General features: G+C 43.9%; 1 protein-coding gene across 1 annotated transcript in view; it reads right to left on the bottom strand.

Annotated features, from left to right (window-relative positions):
• Positions 1-24,894, bottom strand: part of BLK (BLK proto-oncogene, Src family tyrosine kinase) — a 96,764-nt gene that overhangs the window by 21,396 nt on the left and 50,474 nt on the right. The window contains exons 10-11 of the mRNA XM_089685912.1: positions 21,682-21,758; positions 7,054-7,204 (exon numbers count right to left, since the gene is read on the bottom strand). Coding sequence (XP_089542038.1) covers positions 7,054-7,204; positions 21,682-21,758 — 228 coding nt within the window. The remainder of the gene's footprint in view (positions 1-7,053; positions 7,205-21,681; positions 21,759-24,894) is intronic.

Raw genomic sequence — 24,894 nt, 5'->3', positions numbered from 1 at the left:
AAATAAACATCTGGAAAGTGTGGCGTGCATTTGTATTCAGCCCCCTTTACTCTGAAACCCGTAACTAAAATCTAGTGGAACCAATTGCCTTCAGAAGTCACATAATTAGTAAATAGAGGCCACCTGTGTGTAATTTAATCTCAGTATAAATACAGCTGTTCTGTTAAGCCCTCAGAGGTTTGTTAGAGAACATTAGTGAACAAACAGCATCATGAAGGTCAAGAAACACACCAGACAGGTCAGGGATAAAGTTGTGAAAAAGTTTACAGCAGGGTAAGGTTATAAAAAAATATCCCAAGCTTTGCATATCTCACTGAGCACTGTTCAATCCATCATCTGAAAATGGAAAGAGTATGGCACAACTGCAAACCTACCAAGACATGGCTGTCCACTTAAACTGACAGGCCGGGCAAGGAGAGCTCTAATCAGAGAAGAAGCCAAGAGGCGCATGGTAACTCTGGAGGAGCTGCAGATATCCACAGCTCAGGTGTGAGAATCTGTCCACAGGACAACTATTAGTCGTGCACTCCACAAATCTGGCCTTTATGGAAGAGTGGCAAGAAGAAAGCCATTGTTGAAAGAAAGCCATAAGAAGTCCTGTTTGCAGTTTGAGAGAAACCATGTGGGGGACACAGCAAACATGTGGAAGAAGGTGCTCTGGTCAGATGAGACCAAAATTGAACTTTTGGCCTAAAAGCAAAATGTTATGTGTGGCAGAAAACTAACACTGCACATCACCCTGAACACAGCATCCCCACCGTGAAACATGGTGGTGGCAGCATCATGTTGTGGGGATGCTTTTCTTCAGCAGGGATAGGGAAGCTGGTCAGAGTTGATGGGAAGATGGATGGAGCCAAATACAGGGCAATCTTAGAAGAAAACCTGTTAAAGTCTGCAAAAGACTTGAGACTGGGGTGGAGGTTCACCTTCCAGCAGGACAACCCGAAACATACAGCCAGAGCTACAATGGAATGGTTTACATCAAAGCATATTCATGTGTTAGAATGACCCAGTCAAAGTCCAGACCTAAATCCAATTGAGAATCTGTGGCAAGACTTGAAAATTGCTGTTCACAGACACTCTCCATCCAATCTGACAGTGCTTGAGATATTTTGCAAAGAAGAATGGGCAAAAATGTCCCTCTCTAGATGTGCAAAGCTGGTAGAGACATCCCCAAAAAGACTTGCAGCTGAAATTGCAGCGAATGATGGCTCTACAAAGTATTGACTCCGGGGGGGCTGAATACAAATGCATGTCACACTTTTCAGATATTTATTGGTAAAAAATTTTGAAAACCATTTATCATTTTCCTTCCACTTCACAATTATGTGCCACTTTGTGTTGGTCTATCACATAAAATCCCAATAAAACACATTTATGTTTTTGGTTGTAACATGACAAAATGTTCACATTTGCTCTTGGCTCTAACTTGCTTTCCATGATGAAATCGCAGACGTGCTAATGCACATGCTCAGAATAGCACCAGTTGCATAGCTCCCATGCAGCCTTGTGCTGTCATCTGTTGGCATGTTACAAAACTAATCTTGAAACTTTTTGATACCACCTTGTAAACCTCCCTTACTCTATCCAGAATGAAATAAAAAAGTTTTGCCTACAGCTCTACTTCAAAACAAAAATTAAACTGCTTTTACTTCTCTTGTAAATAAATTCACCATAATTGAAAAAGCATAATTTTAGTGCTGTTACAAATGAGACAAATATGGCCAAAATTGTAGCATTTCAAATATATGGCAATATATTTGGGAAGAATATTTTAAAAATATATTTCAAATATATTTTTCTTCCATATGGGTAGGAATACAGGTGAATCTCAAAAAATTAGAATATCGTGCAAAAGTTCAGTTATTTCAGTAATGCAATTTAAAAGGTAAAACTAATATATGAGATAGACTCATTACATGCAAAGCAAGATAGTTCAAGCCGTGATTTGTCATAATTGTGATGATTATGGCTTATAGCTCATGAAAACCCCAAATCCACAATCTCAGAAAATTAGAATATTGCATGCAATCAATAAAACAAGGATTGTACATAGAACAATATCGGACCTCTGAAAAGTATAAGCATGCATATGTACTCAGTACTTGGTTTGGGCCCCTTTTGCAGCAATTACTGGCTCAATGCGGCGTGGCATCGAAGCTATCACCCTGTGGCACTGCTGAGGTGTTATGGAAGACCAGGATGCTTCAATAGCGGCCTTCAGCTCTTCTGCATTGTTCAGTCCCATGTCTCTCATCTTTCTCTTGGCAATGCCCCATAGATTCTCTATGGGGTTCAGGTCAGGCGAGTTTGCTGGCCAATCAAGCACAGTAATCCCATGGTCATTGATCCAGGTTTTGGTGCTTTCGGCAGTGTGGGTAGGTGCCAAGTCCTGCTGGAAAATGAAGTCAGCATCTCCATAAAGCTCGTCTGCGGAAGGAAGCATGAAGTGCTCCAAAATCTCCTGGTAGACGGCTGCGTTGACCCTAGACCTAATGAAGCACAGTGGACCAACACCAGCAGATGACATGGCTCTCCAAATCAACACAGACTGTGGAAATTTCACACTGGACTTCAAGCATCTTGCAGTGTGTGCCTCTCCATTCTTCCTCCATACTCTGGGTCCTTGGTTTCCAAATGAGATGCAAAAGTTGCTCTCATCAGAAAAGAGGACTTTGGACCACTGAGCAACAGACCAGGTCTGTTTTTCTTTAGCCCAGATAAGACGCTTCTGACGTTGTTTGTTGTTCAGGAGCGGCTTGACAAGAGGAATACGACATTTGAAGCCCAAGTCCAGGATCCGTCTGTGTGTGGTGGCTCTTGATGCACTGACTCCAGCCTCAGTCCACTCCTTGTGAAAGTCCCCAACACTTTTGAATGGCCTTTTCCTGACAATCCTCTCCAGGCTGAGGTCATCCCTGCTGCTTGTGCACCTTTTTCTTCCACATTTTTCCCTTCCACATAACTTTCTATTATTGTGCTTTGATACAGCACTTTGGGAACATCCAACTTCTTTTGCAATTACCTTTTGAGGCTTTCCCTCCTTATGGAGGGTGTCAATGATGGTTTTCTGCACAATTGTCAGGTCAGCAGTCTTTCCCATGATTGTGATTCCTACTGAACCAGAATGAGAGACCATTTAAAGGCTCAGGAACCCTTTGCAGGTGTTATGGCTTAATTATCTGATTAGAGTGGGACACTTTGAGCCGAGAATATTGCACCTTTTTACAATATTCTCATTTTCTGAGATTGTGTATTTGGGGTTTTCATGAGCTGTAAGCCATAATCATCACAATTATGACAAATCACGGCTTGAACTATCTTGCTTTGCATGTAATGAGTCTATCTCATATATTAGTTTCACCTTTTAAGTTGCATTACTGAAATAAATGAACTTTTGCAAGATATTCTAATTTTTCGAGTTTCACCTGTACATAGACTGCGTTTAGTAGGGTCTGTGTGAGATTCCAGCAAAGATCCAAATTCCTGCACTTGTGAAGTAGAAGTTTAAAGCAAACTGTCAGTATCGCTATGATAAGGTATGAATGCTACTTCTGCTTTCACTACTATAAGCAATGCCCAAAGAAATCAGCTACACACATCCAGGCACTTTCTATACTCACCTAAAGTGAACCTATATATTACCCAGGCAGAGCAAAGCAGCAGGATCACTTGAATGCCCTTTCTGTTTCTAGGTTCAGCCACTGGGGACTATGTGCTCTTGAGAAGGATGTCTACAAGTTTTTAGGAATGGGTAAAGCACAGGTTCACATTAGGCTGGTATGCTAATTGCACCCCCAAACTACAGATGACCACTAGAGGGAGCAATTACAAAACTGTATATGAAATACAGGGGGTTCAATTCACAGAGCTGTCATTGGCTTCTCAAGCAGCATCATCACATAATTACTTGGGAGACCACTTTAATATGCCTTCTAGTAAATACGTCATAAGCCTGGACGGTTCAAAATGAGCATATGATGAAAAATACTGTCGTTAGGTGCATTGAAAACTTTACATTAAAGCTAACGTGCATCCAAAGATGAAGACAGGAGAAGCTATTTGCATATCTCGAATTGGCCCTTTTCCCCTTCTACCTCAAAAATCCCTTATTGGTCATTAAAAGACCCGATTGGGGGGGGGCTCAGACGGTTGGTGGGGGTGGACCTATAAATGAAAGAAGATTGCATGTAAGATATCCACTTCAGCTCCGGAAGGTTTTACCCCCTTCATCACTCCCACCATTTTTTGCTATTTTGTACTGTGCTACTTTGAATGGTAATTGCACAGTCATGCAACGCTGTACCCAAACAAAATGTGTATCATTTTTTTCACACAAATATAGCTTTCTTTGGTTGGTATTTGTTCACCACTGGGTTTTTTGTTTTATTATATAAATGAAAAAAGACCGAAAATTTGGAAAAAAAAACTATATTTTTTACTTTCTGTAATAAAACATATCCAATAAAAAAATTTAAAAAGTCTAATTTCTTCATAAATTTAGGCCAAAATGTATACTGCTACATGGTAAAAAATCCCAATAAGTGTATATTGATTTGTTTGAGTGAAAGTTATATTGTCTACAAACTATAGTACTGTATATATCATTGGTCTCCAAATTGTGGCCTGGGGCTAGATGCGGCCCTTTGCTTGCTTTTATCCGGCCCTTCGGGCATTATTTCCTCCAGCAGCAACAGTGGGGCTTGGTTCCCACCACTTACACCAATAATGGGGCACTATTCCTTCCAATGACACCAGTGATGGGGCACTATTACTCCCACTGACATCAATGATGGCGCACTATTCCTCCCACTGACACCAATGAGCTGGACAGGGTCATAGAAGGTACTTAACCCATCAACAGGACCTGTATCTGCTCTTTTGTGCAAGGAGGAACAGGATGAGCACTGCCAGAGCCCTACAACATGACCTCCAGCAGGCCACTGGTGTGAATGTCTCTGACCAAACAATCAGAAAGAGACTTCATGAGGATGGCCTGAGGGCCCAATGTCCTCTAGTGGGCCCTGTGCTCAATGCCCAGAACCATAGAGCTCGATTGGCATTTGCCATTGAACAGCAGCATTGGCAGGTCCGCCACTGGCGCCCTGTGCTTTTCACAGATGAGAGCAGGTTCACCCTGAGCACATGTGACAGACATGAAAGGGTTTGGAGAAGCCGTGGAGAACATTATGCTGCCTGTAACATCGTTCAGCATGACCGTTTTGGTGGTGGGTCAGTGATGGTCTGGGGAGGCATATCCATGGAGGGACGGACAGACCTCTACAGGCTAGACAATGGCACCCTGACTGCCATTAGGTATCGTTATGAAATCCTTGGACCCATTGTCAGACCCTACGCTGGTGCAGGGGGTCCTGAGTTTCTCCTGGTGTACGAAAATGCCCGGCCTCATGTGGTGAGAGTATGCAGGCAGTTCCTGGAGGATGAAGGAATTGATACCACTGAATGGTCCCCACGCTCGCCAGACCTAAATCCAATAGAACACCTCTGGGATATCATGTATCATGTCAGTCTGCCAGGTTCCACCTCAGACTGTCCAGGAGCCCAGTGATGCCCTAGTCCAGATCTGGGAGGAAATACCCCAGGACACCATCCGTGGTCTCATTAGGAGCATGCCCTGACATTGTCAGGCATGCATACAAGCATGTGGGGGCCATACAAACTACTGAGAACCATTTTGAGTCGCTGCAATGAAATTTCAGCAAAATGGAGTAGCCTGCTGCATAATTTTTTTACTTTGATTTTCGGGGTGTCTTTGAATTCAGTCCTCTGTAGGTTGATAATTTACATTTTCATCAAACGATGGGGCATCTTTACGTTCCTAGCACATTGCCCAGTCCATATCAGTATAGATATCCAACATATTTTTCCCCATTGGGGTCTGATGTGTTTCAAAGTGTTCCTTTAATGTTTTTGAGCAGTGTATTATACACTGTTACTGTACTAATGACACTGGCTGGGAAGGGGTTAACATCTTGGGTAATCAAGGGGTTAAGCGTGTGCCTAACAAGTGTTAGTTTTTGTAGAGTGTGTTGCTTTGTACTAAAAATCTCTGTGTTTCTTTTCCCAGCTTTGCAGGGAGGAGAAACAGAGAGATCATTCTCCCTCTCTACAGATCTCTCTGTTGATTGTCAACACAGGGCTCTGGGCTGTGACTGGACACAGCCGATCAGCAGTCCCAGTCATGAATAATTGGCTGGGATCTGCTGACAAACTCCTGCTGTGTACAATCACACAGGGAGTCGCCGCGCACCCAGAAGAGGCCAGAGAAATACAGGTACGTCACTGTGCTTGTATGGGTCGCCCATCCGCAGTACATTGAGGACAGGCAGTCCTTAACCACTTGCCCTCTAGAAGATTTACCCCCCTCCCTGACCAGGCCATTTTTTGTGATACAGCGCTGCGTTACTGTAACTGACAATTGCTCAGTCATGCAACACTGTACATAAATTTTAATGTGATTTTGCACAGTGCAGCCGCCCTGCAGTTAAGTGATTAAAGTGATATTAAACCCTCAGTTTTTAAGCACCTTCAGTGTCTGACTTATTCACTTTCTGAGTATGCAGCTTCTTTATTCTTTAATTCTCATTTATATTCCATTTTTATCTGGTGTCATGACTTCCACCCCTGGTTTCAGTGTGGTTCCTTTCTCTTGCAGCATCCTATAGAGCCACCCTTGCATGCAGGGACTAGAGTTGTGTCTTCCTACACTGTGTGCATCAATAGAAACACACAGACCCATAGCCTAGGATGGCAAGGCACTTCCCTGCTCCTCTCTGGCCCTCCATTCTCCAAGCTAACAGGTTGGCTTCAGACTGCACTTTCCACTGTTAACTCTTATCTGTTTTCCTATTGTTCTATTGTTCTACTGTGCGTTAAACACTGAGGGGCTAATATTACTTTAAGCTGCCTCCAGCATAGTAGCACAGTCTTTTCCAAACCATGAACTGTAACATAGAACATCACATTATTTCTGAATCTTTATGGACATAAAAAGTGTTTAAAAAATCAGTGCTGTACAAAATGACAACATACCTTCCTTGGCTATGTATTCTGTGTCAATCACTCTCGCAAGGCCAAAGTCTCCAATTTTACAGCACAGTATATCGGAGACCAGGACATTGGCTGCTCGAAGGTCCCTGTGGATATAATTCTTTTTTTCTATGTAGGCCATACCCTCCGCAACCTGAAGAAAGGGAACACACCAACTCATCTGTCATTGTGTATAAAGGAATAATTCAGTTTTAAAAATAGAATGAAGAGAAAGAATCTGACTGGTTGCAATGGAAACCACAGGCTGACTATTCATCAAAGTGAAATTAAAACTATTATTTTACATGCCGCACCTGGCAATAAGATCAGATGCTGCTCCCAGGGTGGATTTGATTTAAATCAAACTGATTTAAATAACGATTTAAATCACTAGTCAGTAAGGCTTGATTTAAATCCTAGTTTTCTACATAGACTACCGTATTTTTCGCTCCATAAGACGCACTTTTTTCCCCAGAAAATATGGGGGAAAATGTCTGTGCGTCTTATGGAGCGAATACTGACAGCCATCTGTCACCGCCGCCGTGTTAGGACCAGCGGCTGTCCCATCCCACTGCAGCCTGTCCCCTCCTACTGCAGCCTGTCCCCTCCCACTGCAGCCTGTCACTGAAGTTCTCCCTACCTTATCCCGTCTCTCAGCGGGCTGTCCCCGCAGCTCTTCATAGCAGGCAGTCCCCCGCCGAACCCAGCTCTGCCGGTCCGCCCTGCAGGTGTGGCCTGTCCTCGGAGCTCCACCCCGCTCCTGGCATGTCTGTGTACTGCTCTCCATGCTCTGCAGTCCGGTCCCCAGGTGTGGCCTGTCCTTACAGCTCCTCCCCTTTCCTGGCATGTGTCCATAGTGCGCTCCCTGCTCTGCAGTCCGGTCCTGTCTGCTGGTGTGGCCTGTCCTCGCAGCTCAGTGCGCCCCCTGCCTTCTGTAAGTTAAAATGACATGCTGGGAGTTGTAGTCCTTTTCCTTGATGTATGGTCAGATCATTTGATATTCTGGGTGGAGGGGCCCTGTTGGGACTTTATATGATGTAGTATGTCCGCAGTCTCTGGTCATCCCCTGTACTGTTTCGGCAGTCTCTGGTCATCCCCTGTACTGTGTCGGCAGTCTCTGGTCATCCCCTGTACTGTGTCGGCAGTGTCTGGTCATCCCCTGTACTGTGTCGGCAGTCTCTGGTCATCCCCTGGACTGTGTCGGCAGTCTCTGGTCATCCCCTGGACTGTGTCCGCAGTCTCTGGTCATCCCCTGGACTGTGTCCGCAGTCTCTGGTCATCCCCTGGACTGTATCGGCTGTCTCTGGTCATCTCCTGTACTGTGTCCGCAGTCTCTGGTCATCCCCTGTACTGTGTCCGCAGTCTGGTCATCTCCTGTACTGTGTCCGCAGTCTGGTCATCCCCTGTACTGTGTCCGCAGTCTGGTCATCCCCTGTACTGTGTCCGCAGTCTCTGGTCATCCCCTGGACTGTGTCCGCAGTCTCTGGTCATCTCCCGTAGTACACCTGCAGTCTCTGGTCATCTCCTGTAGTACGTCCGCAGTCTCTGGTCATCCCCTGGACTGTGTCCGCAGTCCCTGGTCATCCCCTGGACTGTGTCTGCAGTCTCTGGTCATCTCCTGTACTGTGTCCGCAGTCTCTGGTCATCTCCTGTACTGTGTTTGCAGTCTCTGGTCATCTCCTGTACTACGTCCGCAGTCTCTGGTCATATCCTGTAGTACGTCCGCAGTCTCTGGTCATCTCCTGTACTATGGCCGCAGTCTCTGGTCATCTCCTGTACTACGTCCGCAGTCTCTGGTCATCTCCTGTAGTACGTCCGCAGTCTCTGGTCATCTCCTGTAGTACGTCCGCAGTCTCTGGTCATCATCTGTAGTACGTCCGCAGTCTCTGGTCATCCCCTGTACTGAGTCTGCAGTCTCTGGTCATCTCCTGTAGTATGTCCGCAGTCTGTGGTCATCTCCTGTACTATGTCCGCAGTCTCTGGTCATCCCCTGTACTGTGTCCGCAGTCTCTGGTCATCCCCTGTACTGTGTCCGCAGTCTCTGGTCATCCCCTGTACTGTGTCCGCAGTCTCTGGTCATCCCCTGTACTGTGTCCGCAGTCTCTGGTCATCCCCTGTACTGTGTCCGCAGTCTCTGGTCATCCCCTGTACTGTGTCCGCAGTCTCTGGTCATTCCCTGGACTGTGTCCGCAGTCCCTGGTCATCTCCCGTAGTACACCTGCTGTCTCTGGTCATCTCCTGTAGTACGTCCGCAGTCTCTGGTCATCCCCTGGACTGTGTCCGCAGTCTCTGGTCATCCCCTGGACTGTGTCCGCAGTCTCTGGTCATCCCCTGTACTGTGTTTGCAGTCTCTGGTCATCTCCTGTACTATGTCCGCAGTCTCTGGTCATCTCCTGTACTACGTCCGCAGTCTCTGGTCATATCCTGTAGTACGTCCGCAGTCTCTGGTCATCTCCTGTACTATGGCCACAGTCTCTGGTCATCTCCTGTACTACGTCCGCAGTCTCTGGTCATCTCCTGTAGTACGTCCGCAGTCTCTGGTCATCTCCTGTAGTACGTCTGCAGTCTCTGGTCGTCATCTGTAGTACGTCCGCAGTCTCTGGTCATCCCCTGTACTGTGTCTGCAGTCTCTGGTCATCTCCTGTAGTATGTCCGCAGTCTCTGGTCATCTCCTGTACTATGTCCGCAGTCTCTGGTCATCTCCTGTACTACGCCCGCAGTCTCTGGTCATCTCCTGTACTACGCCCGCAGTCTCTGGTCATCTCCTGTACTACGCCCGCAGTCTCTGGTCATCTCCTGTACTACGCCCGCAGTCTCTGGTCATCTCCTGTACTGTGTCCGCAGTCTCTGGTCATCTCCTGTACTGTGTCCGCAGTCTCTGGTCATCTCCTGTACTACGCTCGCAGTCTCTGGTCATCTCCTATAGTATGTCTGCAGTCTCTGGTCATCTCCTGTATTACACCCGCAGTCTCTGGTCATCTCCTGTACTACGCCCGCAGTCTCTGGTCATCTCCTGTAATATGTCCGCAGTCTCTGGTCATCTCCTGTACTACGCCCGCAGTCTTTGGTCATCTCCTATAGTATGTCTGCAGTCTCTGGTCATCTCCTGTAATATGTCCGCAGTCTCTGGTCATCTCCTATAGTATGTCTGCAGTCTCTGGTCATCTCCTGTATTACGCCCGCAGTCTCTGGTCATCTCCTGTACTACGCCCGCAGTCTCTGGTCATCTCCTGTAATATGTCCGCAGTCTCTGGTCATCTCCTGTACTACGCCCGCAGTCTTTGGTCATCTCCTATAGTATGTCTGCAGTCTCTGGTCATCTCCTGGGAGGGGCCCAAGAAAATGTTTGCCCAGGGCCCAATCAATATTAAAGACAGCCCTGGTGCCAGGCCAGCCTTTCAGTGAATGAGCATGTTATACTGTGGGAGGAGCGAGTGCTGGTGGCCGCGCTGCTGTGCTGTGTACATGGGGGGTAATGTTCTCAGCTACAGTGCTCTCATAACAATGAAGGACACATTACTAGCAATTCCTTCAAACCTGTCCTCATTTGTTAATGACAGTGATGATGGTTGACTGCTGTTCACGTTACATGGTTGAAACATTATTCTGTATGTTTTATTAAATATTTTAGTACTCCATTTGGTTCAGAATATTTTTTTTCTTGTTTTCCTCCTCTAAAACCTAGGGGCGTCTTATGGTCAGGTGCGTCTTATGGAGCGAAAAATACGGTAATTCTTGCTGGTATAACTTTAATATACAAGTAGATGAAAATTTTTAGAATAACAACTTTTCATATTAGTTTTTTTATCCCCAGTTTAATAGGTTAATCATTCATATTTGGACAACTTTTCTGTTGTACTTAGGAAGGAGAAAAATAATCATTACCTTAATAACAATTTAAATAGATTTATTCATCTGAAACAATAACATTCCAGCATATGTGATTTGCTTAAACATCCATGTTTGTTAACTAATTTGGCTAAACAAAATCTATATATTTTAAGAAACTTAGACTGTCAGCCCCTTCCTCCTCACACTTAGTTTCACTTTCTTCTTGTGCAGATCTATTCCACTCCAAACAATCAGAAAAATATTGTTTCTATTCTATTCACTGAGCTTCCTGAAACTTAGCACTGAAGGGGTTGATTCTGTATTCATAGGTTTGTAGAAGTTAGGATTAAGGTCTTTTTCTTAACTCTGTTCATGTTATAACATTTTTGCTGTGAAGAAGAGGCATGTGATCTCCGCTGAGTCACATTCAGTTTTGAAAACTGCAAAAGTAAACCAACATCTGTGATAATATCTTGTAGGCAGAGAAACTGCCCAATAATCTTACAAAAACCTCTGGAAGAGCATGACATTGTGAATGGATTCATGGAATTTATTTACCAAAAAAATTAAACATATACAGCCTTATTCTACATAATTAAAAAACGAATCTTTATTTCATGATGGAATAACCTTTGGATGGTAATATATTTTCCCCAAAAAGCATTTTATTTAAAAAAATCCGATTTAAATAAAAAAAATCCGATTTTTTGATTTTTTTTAAAAAAATCATTGATTTTTATCCACCCTGGCTGCTCCACATTCCACAATCACATCTCAGGTGCTGAATGTCATGCACCAAGATGCAAATTAATATTCCTTTATTAAAATAGCCAGAAAGAACAAGCTCTATTCTGACATGTTTTGTGTTTGGCACGGTGCTTTCTCTTTCTTTGAGAAAGTGCTGTGCCTAGCACAAAACAAGTGATGACCACCCACCATAAACCATGAACCCATGGGCTCCACGAGACCTCTGAAGGTATGCGGTGGTATCCTTTAAGTCTTGTAAGTTGGGAGGTGGGGCCTACATGGACCAGACTGTTTTTTTCAGCACATCACACAGATGTTTGTTTGGATTGAGATCTGGAGAATTTGGAGATCAACACCTCAAACTCATTTTGTGTTCCTCAAACCATTCTTGAATTCATCAGACCAGGCCACCTTCTTTTTCCTAGAAGGGGGTCCGGGAGAGGGGCCTACCTACAGGCAGAGGAGCTGGAAGGAAGGATTTCTCAGCCTCACTGTCCCCTGAGGGAGGACAGCTTGGGAAGCAGGGAAGGAGCCAGCCCAGTGTAAGAGCCTGAAGGCAGTCACCAACCCACAAGCTTGTATGAGAGACTGAATGAGTAACCCCACACCTCCTGGGCTGGATAAGGGGAAAAGGCATTCAAGTGGGAAACCTGATTAGCCCCCAAAAACAGCTGCTGTTGTTAGATTGCTGCGGGAGGGTGTGTGTCAGCTACAGTGCCATTAAAATAAATTGCCAAGACAGACACGCTCACAGCAGAGTTGTCAGTACCAAAACAGGGGGATGGGCATATCAGCTTGAGGGCTCACACCCAATTTTCCTGTTTCACCCTTCTGTCTTTTCAAGCAGTGACAGACTCAGCTTGATCCACTTCCCACACTACGGAAATATATGGTGCTGTGCAGCTCAGCCGCCTGCATCTTAGCAACCAGAGAAGCTGGATCACAGGGTTGTGGATCTAGCTGAGCCTGTCACAGCTTGAAAAGACAGAGAGGGTGGAAGAGGGGAAATGGGTGTGAGCTGTCTAGCTGAAATGCCCCCGACCCCTCCTCTTGCATTCCTAGTGATGGCACTTGTCTCAGACAAACATTTGCTGCCAGAAACAATTGATGTCACTTGATATCAATCATCGTCAGTGTAAATAATTTCAGCATGTCATACAGATGTGGTCGCTGAACAGGAGGTGGCAGCAACTACGCTCTGCCTAAGCCCAACATTAGTAATGCACACTAATTGGGCTTCTGTCAGGGGAGGAGCAGTGACGATGGAAAACATTGACTAGAGAAGGGCTCTACTTCAATATTTATTAGTGGTTCATTGGACAGGTAAATACAAGAAATTCCACATGAATGTATGGATCTGTATTTCATTTTTGTAATGCTCATGAGAGTTCTTACCCACTGTGGCAGAAACAGAGAGGTAAATCAACAGATTCCCAACATAGGGCTTAACCCAACTTCTCTATGTACTACACGTATGATTGGGTGTTTCAGCAATCTGAACCTTGAAAGCAATGATCTAAAAGAAAATTGATCAACAGAACTATACTGTATGTAAAGATGAGCCAATGGTCTACCAAACTCTGAGCTTTCCTTCCTTTTTATAAGGGTTCCATGTTCTAGTGCTGCACCCATCCTGCCGGTTGTGGTCTGGTTGTTGGAGGATCAGCACAGTCTATCCATCCCCTGCTAATGTAAATGCTTTGATGCAGAGCACCAGGCCCCTAAGGCAAATGGCAATGAATTAAAACCAGTGGCATTGGTTCTCGAATTGAAGTGCTTGAGACAAGCCAAGATGGTGACGAGGCTCAGTAACCTAACATTCTGCTCATTGCTGCTACTGTTGAATTCCTGCCAATATCCCTTGACTGTTCCGCAACTAGATTTGAAAATATGTGCTACTTATGGTTTGATTTTTCACTATTCATGGTTATTTCTAAGCTGGCAAAACACATTCTATTTGCTCTTGTTCAGCCAGTGGACTGAATAAAGGAATCACCACTGCCGGCTACTGTATTCAGGCAGCTGTGAGTAGGTCACTGTATATACTCACTGTTCAGCTGATAAGGAGCTGACTAGGCCACCCAAGACTCAAATTTCATCCACTTCAGCAGGAATCAGCTGAATTTAAAGTTGTCTTAGGCCAGCTTTATTGGTACCCAGCTAGAAATGTGGCAAGTCTTTAAATATGCCTTTCATTTTCACACTATCTCAGATCAGTGAAAGGTCCGGTTTCTCAAATCCACCATCACTTTTCTTCACCTTATACATAATGGTCACATAGGAAACAGACAGTTACAAGTTCTCCAGAACCTGTTTATGCAGTAAATCAAGTGTGAAAACTGTTAGATACAGCTTTTATTCTGCTGTTTTTTTAAGTCTTGTGGTTAATTGTTCAACAGACCATAAGGGCATGGGGTTTCTTAGCAAACAATAGCTAAAAAGGAAAAAGGAAAAAGACATATAGCTGTGTATAATCTACAACTTGAAGAATTTAATTTTGTTAGGGGATACTGTGGTCACCATAGAACCTGTATTTCTTCTTCTGCTGTTAATTGTAGCTTGCCCATTGCTGAAGCAGTATGGAAGAAGCAAGCAAGCCAAGCATAGTCATTAGCCATAGCCATGTTAAACTATAACAGTTTTTTTTTGTGCAGATACTTTTGTTATCTTTTGCTATCACTGCCTCTGCTACTTTATTGAAGAGATGGGCATGGTCCTAACACTGCATGTAGGCAGGTGTTAGTACCCCGAAAAAGGAGGTTTGTGAAAAGAGATTCACAGAAAAGCGGCTACATTATGAACAGAATGTGATACTCAGAAAAGTTTCCAAAAAATTATGCTTTATTAAACATTAATAATTGACATATGGGCAATCGCCCTGGTTTACCATCACCTCAGTATGAGACAATACACACAGACCTAAAACCATATAAAATTACACCAAGACCGGTCTGGATAAATGTGCTACAGAGGCTATGACCACTATAGTCTAAAGCCCTTGCAGCACTGGCACATAGGTAACACTTCCTAAAGGAGGTGTGTACAAAAATTATACCATAGGTATACAGTGTCACATGCTATATGTATATAGACATATGTCATAACCATGTCGGTTACACCCCATATAGGGGAATTTCCAAAAATTATACCAAGGGTATATCATATCACATGCATGCAAAGCAGCGAGCACAGTAATCGTCAAAAGAGAGGCATGACCCTAAGCCTATGATAGGCAATATAAGGGTAAAACATAAATAATACAGTACAACCCTATACCGGCACACGTGGTTGGGGCCCATAAATCTGTAATGAACGTGAATGGTTATGAGGATTCTTGTAATAGAAAGAGTCCCTGTTGTTGCCTTGATGGAAAATAGATGCAAGTAGCAGAGATCTGCTTTAAATGGTTTCTTCACCACAGCATGTGGACTGCAAACCACTTTTAAGTTGGAAACAAGGTTAGGCCCAATAGATCTTCCGCCTGTTGCAATATATGTAGTATGCCTTGTTTCTTATGTAAAGCACCATAATGTCCTCATCCTGTAATAAGACAGATAATATAAGGATAGTCACTATAAGAGCTTTCACTCTATGGTAGACGTGTATTGTCATATAAATCGCAAGGAACCTTTTTTCAAATGTCCTGTAACAGTCCACTCACCACCTGTGCAATGGGTAGTAGAAAAAGGAAAAGAAATCCTTCATAGGTACTGCCGTGTTGATCCAGGGAACCACCGCTTACATCAGCCGACATTTTGCGGGTTCCGACCTCTCCATGGCGCCTGTACAGCCTTTGCATGACTCATGGCATGTGAAAATGGCTACCTCCTTATAGGTCGGCGTGCGTATCACCTAGTGCGCATGACCGGAAGTGACGTATCTGACGTATGACGTCAACGCGTTTCGCCGATGGGCGTATCTCACTCAGCTTGGTCCTGACGAAGCTGAGTGAGATACGCCCATCGGCGAAACGCGTTGACGTCATACGTCAGATACGTCACTTCCGGTCATGCGCACTAGGTGATACGCACGCCGACCTATAAGGAGGTAGCCATTTTCACATGCCATGAGTCATGCAAAGGCTGTACAGGCGCCATGGAGAGGTCGGAACCCGCAAAATGTCGGCTGATGTAAGCGGTGGTTCCCTGGATCAACACGGCAGTACCTATGAAGGATTTCTTTTCCTTTTTCTACTACCCATTGCACAGGTGGTGGGTGGACTGTTACAGGACATTTGAAAAAAGGTTCCTTGCGATTTATATGACAATACACGTCTACCATAGAGTGAAAGCTCTTATAGTGACTATCCTTATATTATCTGTCTTATTACAGGATGGGGACATTATGGTGCTTTACATAAGAAACAAGGCATACTACATATATTGCAACAGGCGGAAGATCTATTGGGCCTAACCTTGTTTCCAACTTAAAAGTGGTTTGCAGTCCACATGCTGTGGTGAAGAAACCATTTAAAGCAGATCTCTGCTACTTGCATCTATTTTCCATCAAGGCAACAACAGGGACTCTTTCTATTACAAGAATCCTCATAACCATTCACGTTCATTACAGATTTATGGGCCCCAACCACGTGTGCCGGTATAGGGTTGTACTGTATTATTTATGTTTTACCCTTATATTGCCTATCATAGGCTTAGGGTCATGCCTCTCTTTTGACGATTACTGTGCTCGCTGCTTTGCATGCATGTGATATGATATACCCTTGGTATAATTTTTGGAAATTCCCCTATATGGGGTGTAACCGACATGGTTATGACATATGTCTATATACATATAGCATGTGACACTGTATACCTATGGTATAATTTTTGTACACACCTCCTTTAGGAAGTGTTACCTATGTGCCAGTGCTGCAAGGGCTTTAGACTATAGTGGTCAAAGCCTCTGTAGCACATTTATCCAGACCGGTCTTGGTGTGATTTTATATGGTTTTAGGTCTGTGTGTATTGTCTCATACTGAGGTGATGGTAAACCAGGGCGATTGCCCATATGTCAATTATTAATGTTTAATAAAGCATAATTTTTTGGAAACTTTTCTGAGTATCACATTCTGTTCATAATGTAGCCGCTTTTCTGTGAATCTCTTTTCACAAACCTCCTTTTTCTGTATGCTTTTTGGCTACTGGATGGAAGCCACTTACTGGGTGATACAGTGATTCACTCTGGAACCTCTAAAAACCACCTTTATCAGGTGTTAGTACCCTGCTTAGGGACGCACCTCTCCTGGGTGTGGTTGTGGGTGATGTTAAAAACCCTTTATAATTTGGTGTGGGATGGGATATTGGGGGCTGTGATGTCAAACATAGGCTGTCATCGGCACTCTCTCCTCACCTCTGCAGCAGCAGCTCACTGACACCAGCCAGAGCTGTGGGAGCACATGACCAGAAAAGAGTGGATTAAAAAATGGGAAAGTACATCTGTATCTTTTTATACAGGTTATGCAGGATAGATAGGAGGAGGGGGGGGGGGCATTTTTAAGAATAGATAGTGTTAGGCTCTTCTTACAGGTCTTATAGGTCTTGTCCCCCAGTCTGTGAATGGACAGTAAAAGCAGAAGCAGCAGACCAAAAAGCTCATCTGTCACTTTGTTCTTTCTTCCTATCAGCATGTTCCTTCTTATCACATGAGCACTGCAGCACAACTGATTTACTGGCTCCTTGTCCGTCTGCCTATCCCAATCTGTTTTCTGCTGTTCTTGGAATGGAAGAGCTTGATACCAAGTCAAGTTCAGGTGACTTCACTGCTTGCATTAAAAAACAATAATAATGAATACCGAGCTGCATTATTCTATGTGTTTTATATCTGTCTGAAATTAAGTTTTAACTTTCCAGAATTTACCAACAATTTATTCCTTAAAATAATACAGGGCTTCACTCCTTTCTAAAATTCTAGTTGGAAGGTAAGCCCTAACCCCTTACCCCCAAACATTTTACTCTAAGCCTCCCCCGACCTAGCCTCTAAAGATGACCCTTAACACCTAACCTGCATCCCTCAACACTTCACTCCTAATATGTTGCATATTCACCTTACCCTACTTCAAAAGTCTCTGCACTGAAAGCATGCCCTAATAATGCCAAAAAGTGCATCAGACAATACAAACTACCAGTTCAGGGCTTCAGATTTTGATACCAACATTGCTGTAGCAGACCAGTGATTCTCCCTTTTGTTTGAAACCTTGTGATCTGGAACCCCCCCACCCTGCTGCTTACCTGTTTACAATGCAGTAGAGGTATTCCCTAACACCTACTGCAAACTCTCTGCTGTCTCCTACTTTTAGAAAGTCTTATGTATCATAGAATGGATACAAAGAGGTTCCTCATAGCCACCAGCCAGACTTAAAACAGCTTTGGAGGCAAGCAGATAAAAAGGAAGCTGCCCAGCACAGATTTCAGGATGAAGATCCACCCGTGCCACTTGTGAGGACCATTTTGATCTCTGGCTACAGTGGCTTACCGAGGGTTCACATTAACCCCTTTCACTGTCAGAGTTCTATTTCATATGTTTTAGGGCTAATAATTGCTTAAAATTTGCTAAGCCCCCTATTTGATAGTGTAGTACAGGTAATGTGTTCTCTTTACGGAGGCAACAGAGGTGTATTAGCCTCTAGAGTCAACCCTACATACATATTGTGCTGGATTTGCTTTTTCCTGAGCCAGAGTAGCCAGTGATTTACAGCTTTGAACCAAAAAGTGCTCAGGGCTGAGTGTTTCCTGGTTCATTCTTCCTAGGGAAGACCACTATTTTCCATCCTGGGATGGTACATGACAGTAGGTTCAGGCAATAGGGTTCAGCCACGCTTTTACCGCTCCTCCACCGCTACCCCCTTTAGCTGCAGAAAGCAGCCAGGGGTGGAAACAAGATGCAGTTGTGGATGGTGGTATATACCCTGTCACTTTCGGTGGGTGAATGGGGCTGCTCTGCAAACACCCTGCAGCCACATGCAATACACGTGGTTGTGGCACACTAGTGTGGAGATCGAGGGGTTAAAGCAGGAGGTAAGGAGGGGCTATAACACCTCCTTACTGCTGTCAAGTGCTCCCTGAAGAGTGATACAAACGCATATAGCTCTTCAGAGCACACTGCCAATGTTAACTACCCCTTAGAGGTCATCGGATGGCTACAAGATAGCTGGCAGTCCAAAAAGATGAACAAATCCCTGGTTGCAGTCAGCTGTCCGTTAACATGTTGGTGCTGCATAGAATGTAGTACTTATGTCTGTGGTAGTGAAAGCAAAATAGGGGGAGTTTGTGTCTTTAGCACTGTTGTTGTGTTTTATGAGTACCATTAGCAATTCTCTAATTTTATTTATTTTCTGGAATTGCTTTTTGACCCTCAAATTAGTTTTAGTTGATGGGAAGTCACACAGACGTAAGACTGTGGTTTGACGCAGAAGTGAACGTTCCTTTTTTTCTCAAACACATTTTAAAACGAACACATACCACCAAGTGTTTATGACAGCCAGTCACCTTTATTTACTGTTAAAGAGAACAGAGGAGTCTGCTGTAAGATGAAGTTGTGGTTTTTGCAAGTGCATTTGATCAGTTTCAGAAACTTAAAACAGGTTCTCAAAGTTTGATTTCGTTTGCTGTGATGGAAAAATGATGTCAGCGACAGTTTCCTGCCACAGATGAAACTGATATGAGAGACCACAAACCAAATTTACACAAAGATTTCCTAATTTTATCTACTATAGGTGTGCCTGCTTTTTATTTACACAGTGACAGTGCAAGGCCCTTCCACTGTGTAACAGTAGGCACAAAATATGCAGGGTTCCTATGAATCATGAATGTCTGTACTGATTGGAGAAAGTTGATCTTGTAATTGCTGGATTTGGGTCTGGAGTTCAGAGGCCTTAAAGAGTCTTGGGAGGAAGGAAGCCTCCAACCCCATGTCCAGGTCTTACTGGAGGCTGATAAGCTCTGTGTGTGCAGGTGTGCACACCTTTTATATTCAAAGACCTGGCCATAGCTCAGGATTCCATTGAGGGGAGAGATGTTCTCCACCCAAAAGCCAGGAGGACACAGGTTTGGAGACAGACGGGCCAGGATATTCCCCTATCGAGAGGCCAGATGATGCATGTAAGAGGTGCATGGTCAACTTTTGAGCATAGTAGGTACTGTGAACCTTTTGCAAGGCACCAACCTAAAGGTTTGAGACTGGAAAATGAGCAGCAGTGCTGCAAGTTAGAGCCAGGAGGCTGATTATCCTTTACTTTCATGTTTGAATTGATGGTGGAAACCCCTACTTGGCAACCATTTATTTAGTCAAACATTTCTTTCATTTTAAATAAAACTGGGCCTCAAAGCCCTAAAACATTGTTGATGACTGTTGTAGACTCACTAGAAAAGACACTTCCCATTGGCAGTCTATCAGCAGTGTCACTGCAGGTTCCTTAGGATACCAACGGTGGTGGTGATGTCATGACAAGGGGCAGAGAAAAAGACCAGTGAGTGGTAGGCCCGAACTGCAGTAGTGCATCTTCACTCCAGGAATAGGCACCACAAAGGGTCACATGATAGCTAACTTGGTGGGTTGAAAAGGACTTTGGAAGGGTTTTCTTTATTAGGATTGTAACTTGGTGGGAGTGGGGCCCTTCTAAGCCGTGTACCGGGGTGGGCTCCCCAGCTTTTGCCACAACAGAATTTTACTTAGATGTGGAAAATAAACACAACCACAAATGCTGGATGCTACATACAATAAATTTACATACACCCAGCCCAAAGGCTGAGACCATTGTGCTGCACAGCACAGCGCCTCCTGATGGATGAAGGTAGAAGGTGTAGTAATTTACCTACTGGTGGGCACAACTAAGCTGCCACACCTTACCTGTTATTACCCTAAAACAGCAGGAATCAGTGTATGGGTGTACGGTATGGGCTAGCCTGCGGTGCAGCACAACAGCTTACAATCTTACACAAATCTACAGTATTCCCCCTCCCATAACTGGTCCTGCAGCACGTGCCTGAGCATTCCTTCTGAGCAAAACGCCAGTCTGGCTTGAGTTTGTAGGATTTTATCAGCTCTCCAATGTGAAATGTCACTTTAAGTTGTGGAGTCCTTCCAATAATCAGTAACAACACTTGTGGCCTGACACAAACAGAGACCCTAACTAACTAATTATAGGCCTGGCCTCAGTCACTAGGCGCCAACACTGAAATGAGGTGCTTGCACGATCTTACCGACCCGGGTCTGCTTTTCATCCGCTGGTGACTCTGAACAGAACAAATGTCTCTCCAACAAGCATGCGGTATCGCAGTATATGCTGCTTAGTTCCTCTGCTCTCATCAGCATTCCTGGCAGCAATCTTCCTTTCTCTGAACAGAATCAGGGTCTTGGACACAATCAGCTTTACTTAGCTGCAACTCTGGTTACTGAGGGATGCTTTCACACCTGCATGTCATCAAATTCTCAGCTCACAGGGCTCCTTATTCACCATGCTCCAAAACATGGCTTCTCTCTCTCCTTCCTGTTCTCTCTCCACTCAGTGTGAAAGCCCCACCTCTTCATGAATATACAAATATCTATGCAGTCTGAGGCTGTGTTAGAAAAACAGTGATATCTTGTGGCTAAACCGCAGAATGTCAGTCAAAACTTTTAATTTACTCCACACAATAATTTACTTCCACACAAACAGTGTTCAAACAATGAGAGCTGTTTCCCCATCTCACACCCTAGCACAAGGGGCCTTTCTCATTAAATGTAAGTACTGTCCCTTGTTCTCATTTAAAAAAGAAAAAACAAAACTTAGGCAATAATGCTGCTCGGGGATGTACACTGACCGCAAATCTATTTTGCTCTATATACACCTGTCCTCTCAGCAGTAAGAACTAAACTGGCCTCATGTCCATGCTCCTATACTCACTGAGGTTGCAATATCTTTGGGCAGTTGATCTTTATATAGAGTAGTATGCTTTTATATTGTAGCTGAAGTTTTACATTACCCGTTATGCAGAAAGGCAAATTGTGACCCCAGCAGAGAGTATCATGTGTGAAAACCCCACCAGCACAGTAATTAGAATCATCAATATCACAGACCTGAGCCGCCATGTCCACCAGTTTTGGAAAACTCAGCTTCATTCCTTCCTCAGTCTTCATAAAGTCTACTAAACTTCCTGAAAATGAAAAAAAGATTGATGTCAATGGGAATTCAGAGCACCAAATAGTCCCTGGAAAGAAAACACCTTCCCAACTATTGAAAATTTAATGTGACAGGACCCAAAGGATCATTCTAGGCAAATATAATGTAATGGACAATAATTTGGTTTAGCTACATGTCCATTCAAAAACTGTCAAATGCTCTTAGTATGATTACATGAACTGTATCATTATGTGAACTTCATATATTAATAAAATAATCCACTGCACACTAGAAATGAGGTGTGTCAGGCAGGTAAGAGTATATTACATTGTACACTTCTGCCATTCTAACATACTGTATTTCTAACATGCTTTAGCACTGGGAGCCAGAAGAGGAGGAAGTGAGGCAATTTACAGGAACAGAGAAGGATCTAATTATAGGATCTACAAGCAGAATTAAAATTTGGCCGAGGTGTGGGAGCTCTTATCATAAAAAGCATTGACAGACTCATACACAATGTCACCGGTCTGCCACTGCCATCTTCTTGGCACTACATCTGGATTGGGCATCCACTAATGATGTTACATGCTGGACATACACTATTCTGACTTCAAGTGTATAATACACTAGCATTCATGCCATGCAAAAACTTTGACTAGCAATACGCTCAATTTACTCATTTGTAAAGCATGTGGTATTCATTATGATGATCTTTATTTTCAGTCATGTATTTTTTAAGGCAGATAGTGAATTGAGATTATGATTTGCATAATTAGGTACCTGTAGGTAAGCACCAGTTTTCACCAGAATCAATTGCACATGTTACTGCTGGCTGAATAAACTACACAGCCAGTGACAAGTATTGGGTGGTTGTCATATACCACTGTCAAGCGCCACTCGCTGGCATTCATGTATCCAGTGTTGGTTTTCTAGTGCATCTGCCCCTAGACAACCACAGTTGCACATTCAAAGTCCATGTAAGCTTGCCATCTTTTGCCAGTGTTATGACAAGGTTCCTGTAGGAGATAGACCAGACACTGAAGTAAGCATATGACACCTTGATTGATGCCACAATACTAGTGTCTAAATGATCTATTTTTTACCAGTATGTGAAGCAATACTGTGTCAAAGAAATGCATCAAAGCCTGCTTCCAGGACCTCCTTACAAACTATGAGCATTTCATACACATATTTCATTAATATCTGCTTCTCTTAAACAACCAAAGTCTTCAGTAAATGGTCTACTGTATGTAGCAATACCCCTGCAGGAGCTGCTGATAATTTTGGGTCCTCTGCTCGTTCTCTGGCCCTCTGGCCCTAAGCCTCTCTCTTACCGAAATCACCAGAATAGCTTGGCTGAGCCCCCAGTGGGCCCTCAAAAATGGCATACACTGACTGCTAGAAGATAAGATGATTATATTGGCAGACCAAAATGAAAGGATAAGACAATAAATCAATATTTCAATGTCAACACATGAGAAAACAATGCAATACAAAGAAATTTTAATTGAATCAAGTACCTTTAAGAATGAATTTAGTGTGTACTGCAGTACCAAGAGCATAAACAGTAGCCCTCCGACTGGGAGATTATGCCCCAAGTGACCATGCCCGTCTTACTATAAGAATGACATGCTAGTACAATTGAGGGCCTTTAGTCTGGGAGGGCTAGGCTTAAATTGGAAAGTTTGCTATATTACCAGCAAACCAGAGCTGCGACCAGGAAGAACACATGATCTGAACAGTTCTTTAAGGTTAACTTCTTCCTGCTCAGTTGGGGCCCTTTAATGTTGGCATGCGAGACAATGGGATGTTCCTAGGATGCAGAGTTCAGAAACAATAGGATGGAAAAATAGACTCAGTCAGTGGGTGTACCCATTTAAATCAACTAAGCAAAGGAAGGCACATTTGAAAGAAGGGGAGTGCAATGTAGAGCAAGGATTGGCAAGAGTTATGGTTGAATTGTTGTGCAGCAACTTGGGATGCACATGGCCAACTGTGTGGGTCCAGGACTCTCTCACCCAGTCCTTATGCAGCAGTCTTTAGAAGACCACGAACTGTCCGTGCGGTGGGGGTGGGGGGTCCCCTTAAATGACGATACAGCTGCAGTGGTCAGGGTGCATGTAATTCTGGATGATAAAGGATCTCCCTTGGGTTGTCTCCTGGCTCAGCGCTCAGCACAATAGTCTGCTCCTCTGCTTGATGAGCCTCTGTGGAATGCAGTCTGGTTTGGCATGGTTTGAGCAGCACGGCTCAGCACATTTCCAAACACAACTTCTCTATTGGCACTTCTTACCTCAACTACCCCAACTCCTTCCCAGGCTTTTTTCCTCACCTTGGCTGGCACGTGTGCTTTTTAGTTTTGACTTCAGATTTACTGTGAGCAAGGTCCTCCTTCGAAACTACAACTCCTAGAATGGTCTGGGCACTTGTATCAACTTGAGACACAGTAGTAAACACCCAACAGAGTTCTGCGTCTTCAATAACAATACCCAGTGTTACAAGTAGATCTCAGACTCTATTTGAACATATTTCTTAATTTCCCATGTTCCCCTATTTTACATATACTTATGCTTTGAGTAAAAATGTTTCACTTCAAATGCAACAAGTGCTCACCATGGACTGCAGGGAAACCTTCCCATCTTCCACTGTGTCTATGTTATGTGATATTTTATGTTACCTGGTGTCTTAGCAGAGCTAAATGCTCTTACCCCATGGATTTTCAATGACTATTTTTAGAGGTATGTGCAACAACGATAAGGTACAGCAGATGTAAGACTTTGCACATCTGCCCGGCCATAGCAATACCGCTGACTGCTTAAATAGATCAGAGGTCTGCCTATATATTGGGCAAATAAAGGTTGATTTTGAACCTTGTGTGCAGGGCTGTCTGGAGGGGCAAAAGGGACAGCTGCCCTGGGCACAGTCATTGTTGTGGGGCCCAAAGCAGCTGCCTCATACTTGCCAACTGTCTCAGTTTACATTCCCTTATCCCTTGAAGTCTTCATCCCATGCTGTGTCCTGATATAGTGTGAAGTGCTGTCACTTATGCTCCCTAGCTCTGCCCTATTGCCATGACTCACATGAAGACCATGTCAGCAGCCACATGTAAATAACCAAAGTTCATATGTAAACAGAGGCAGGCCGATGGCATTAATATGTAAATAGTAGGA

The sequence above is a fragment of the Staurois parvus genome, unplaced genomic scaffold (genome assembly GCF_062004578.1).
Source record: "Staurois parvus isolate SC_StPar_1 unplaced genomic scaffold, SC_StPar_1.0 ptg000388l, whole genome shotgun sequence".
Taxonomy (NCBI): Eukaryota; Metazoa; Chordata; class Amphibia; order Anura; family Ranidae; genus Staurois; species Staurois parvus.
This window is presented reverse-complemented; position numbering and strand designations above follow the sequence as displayed.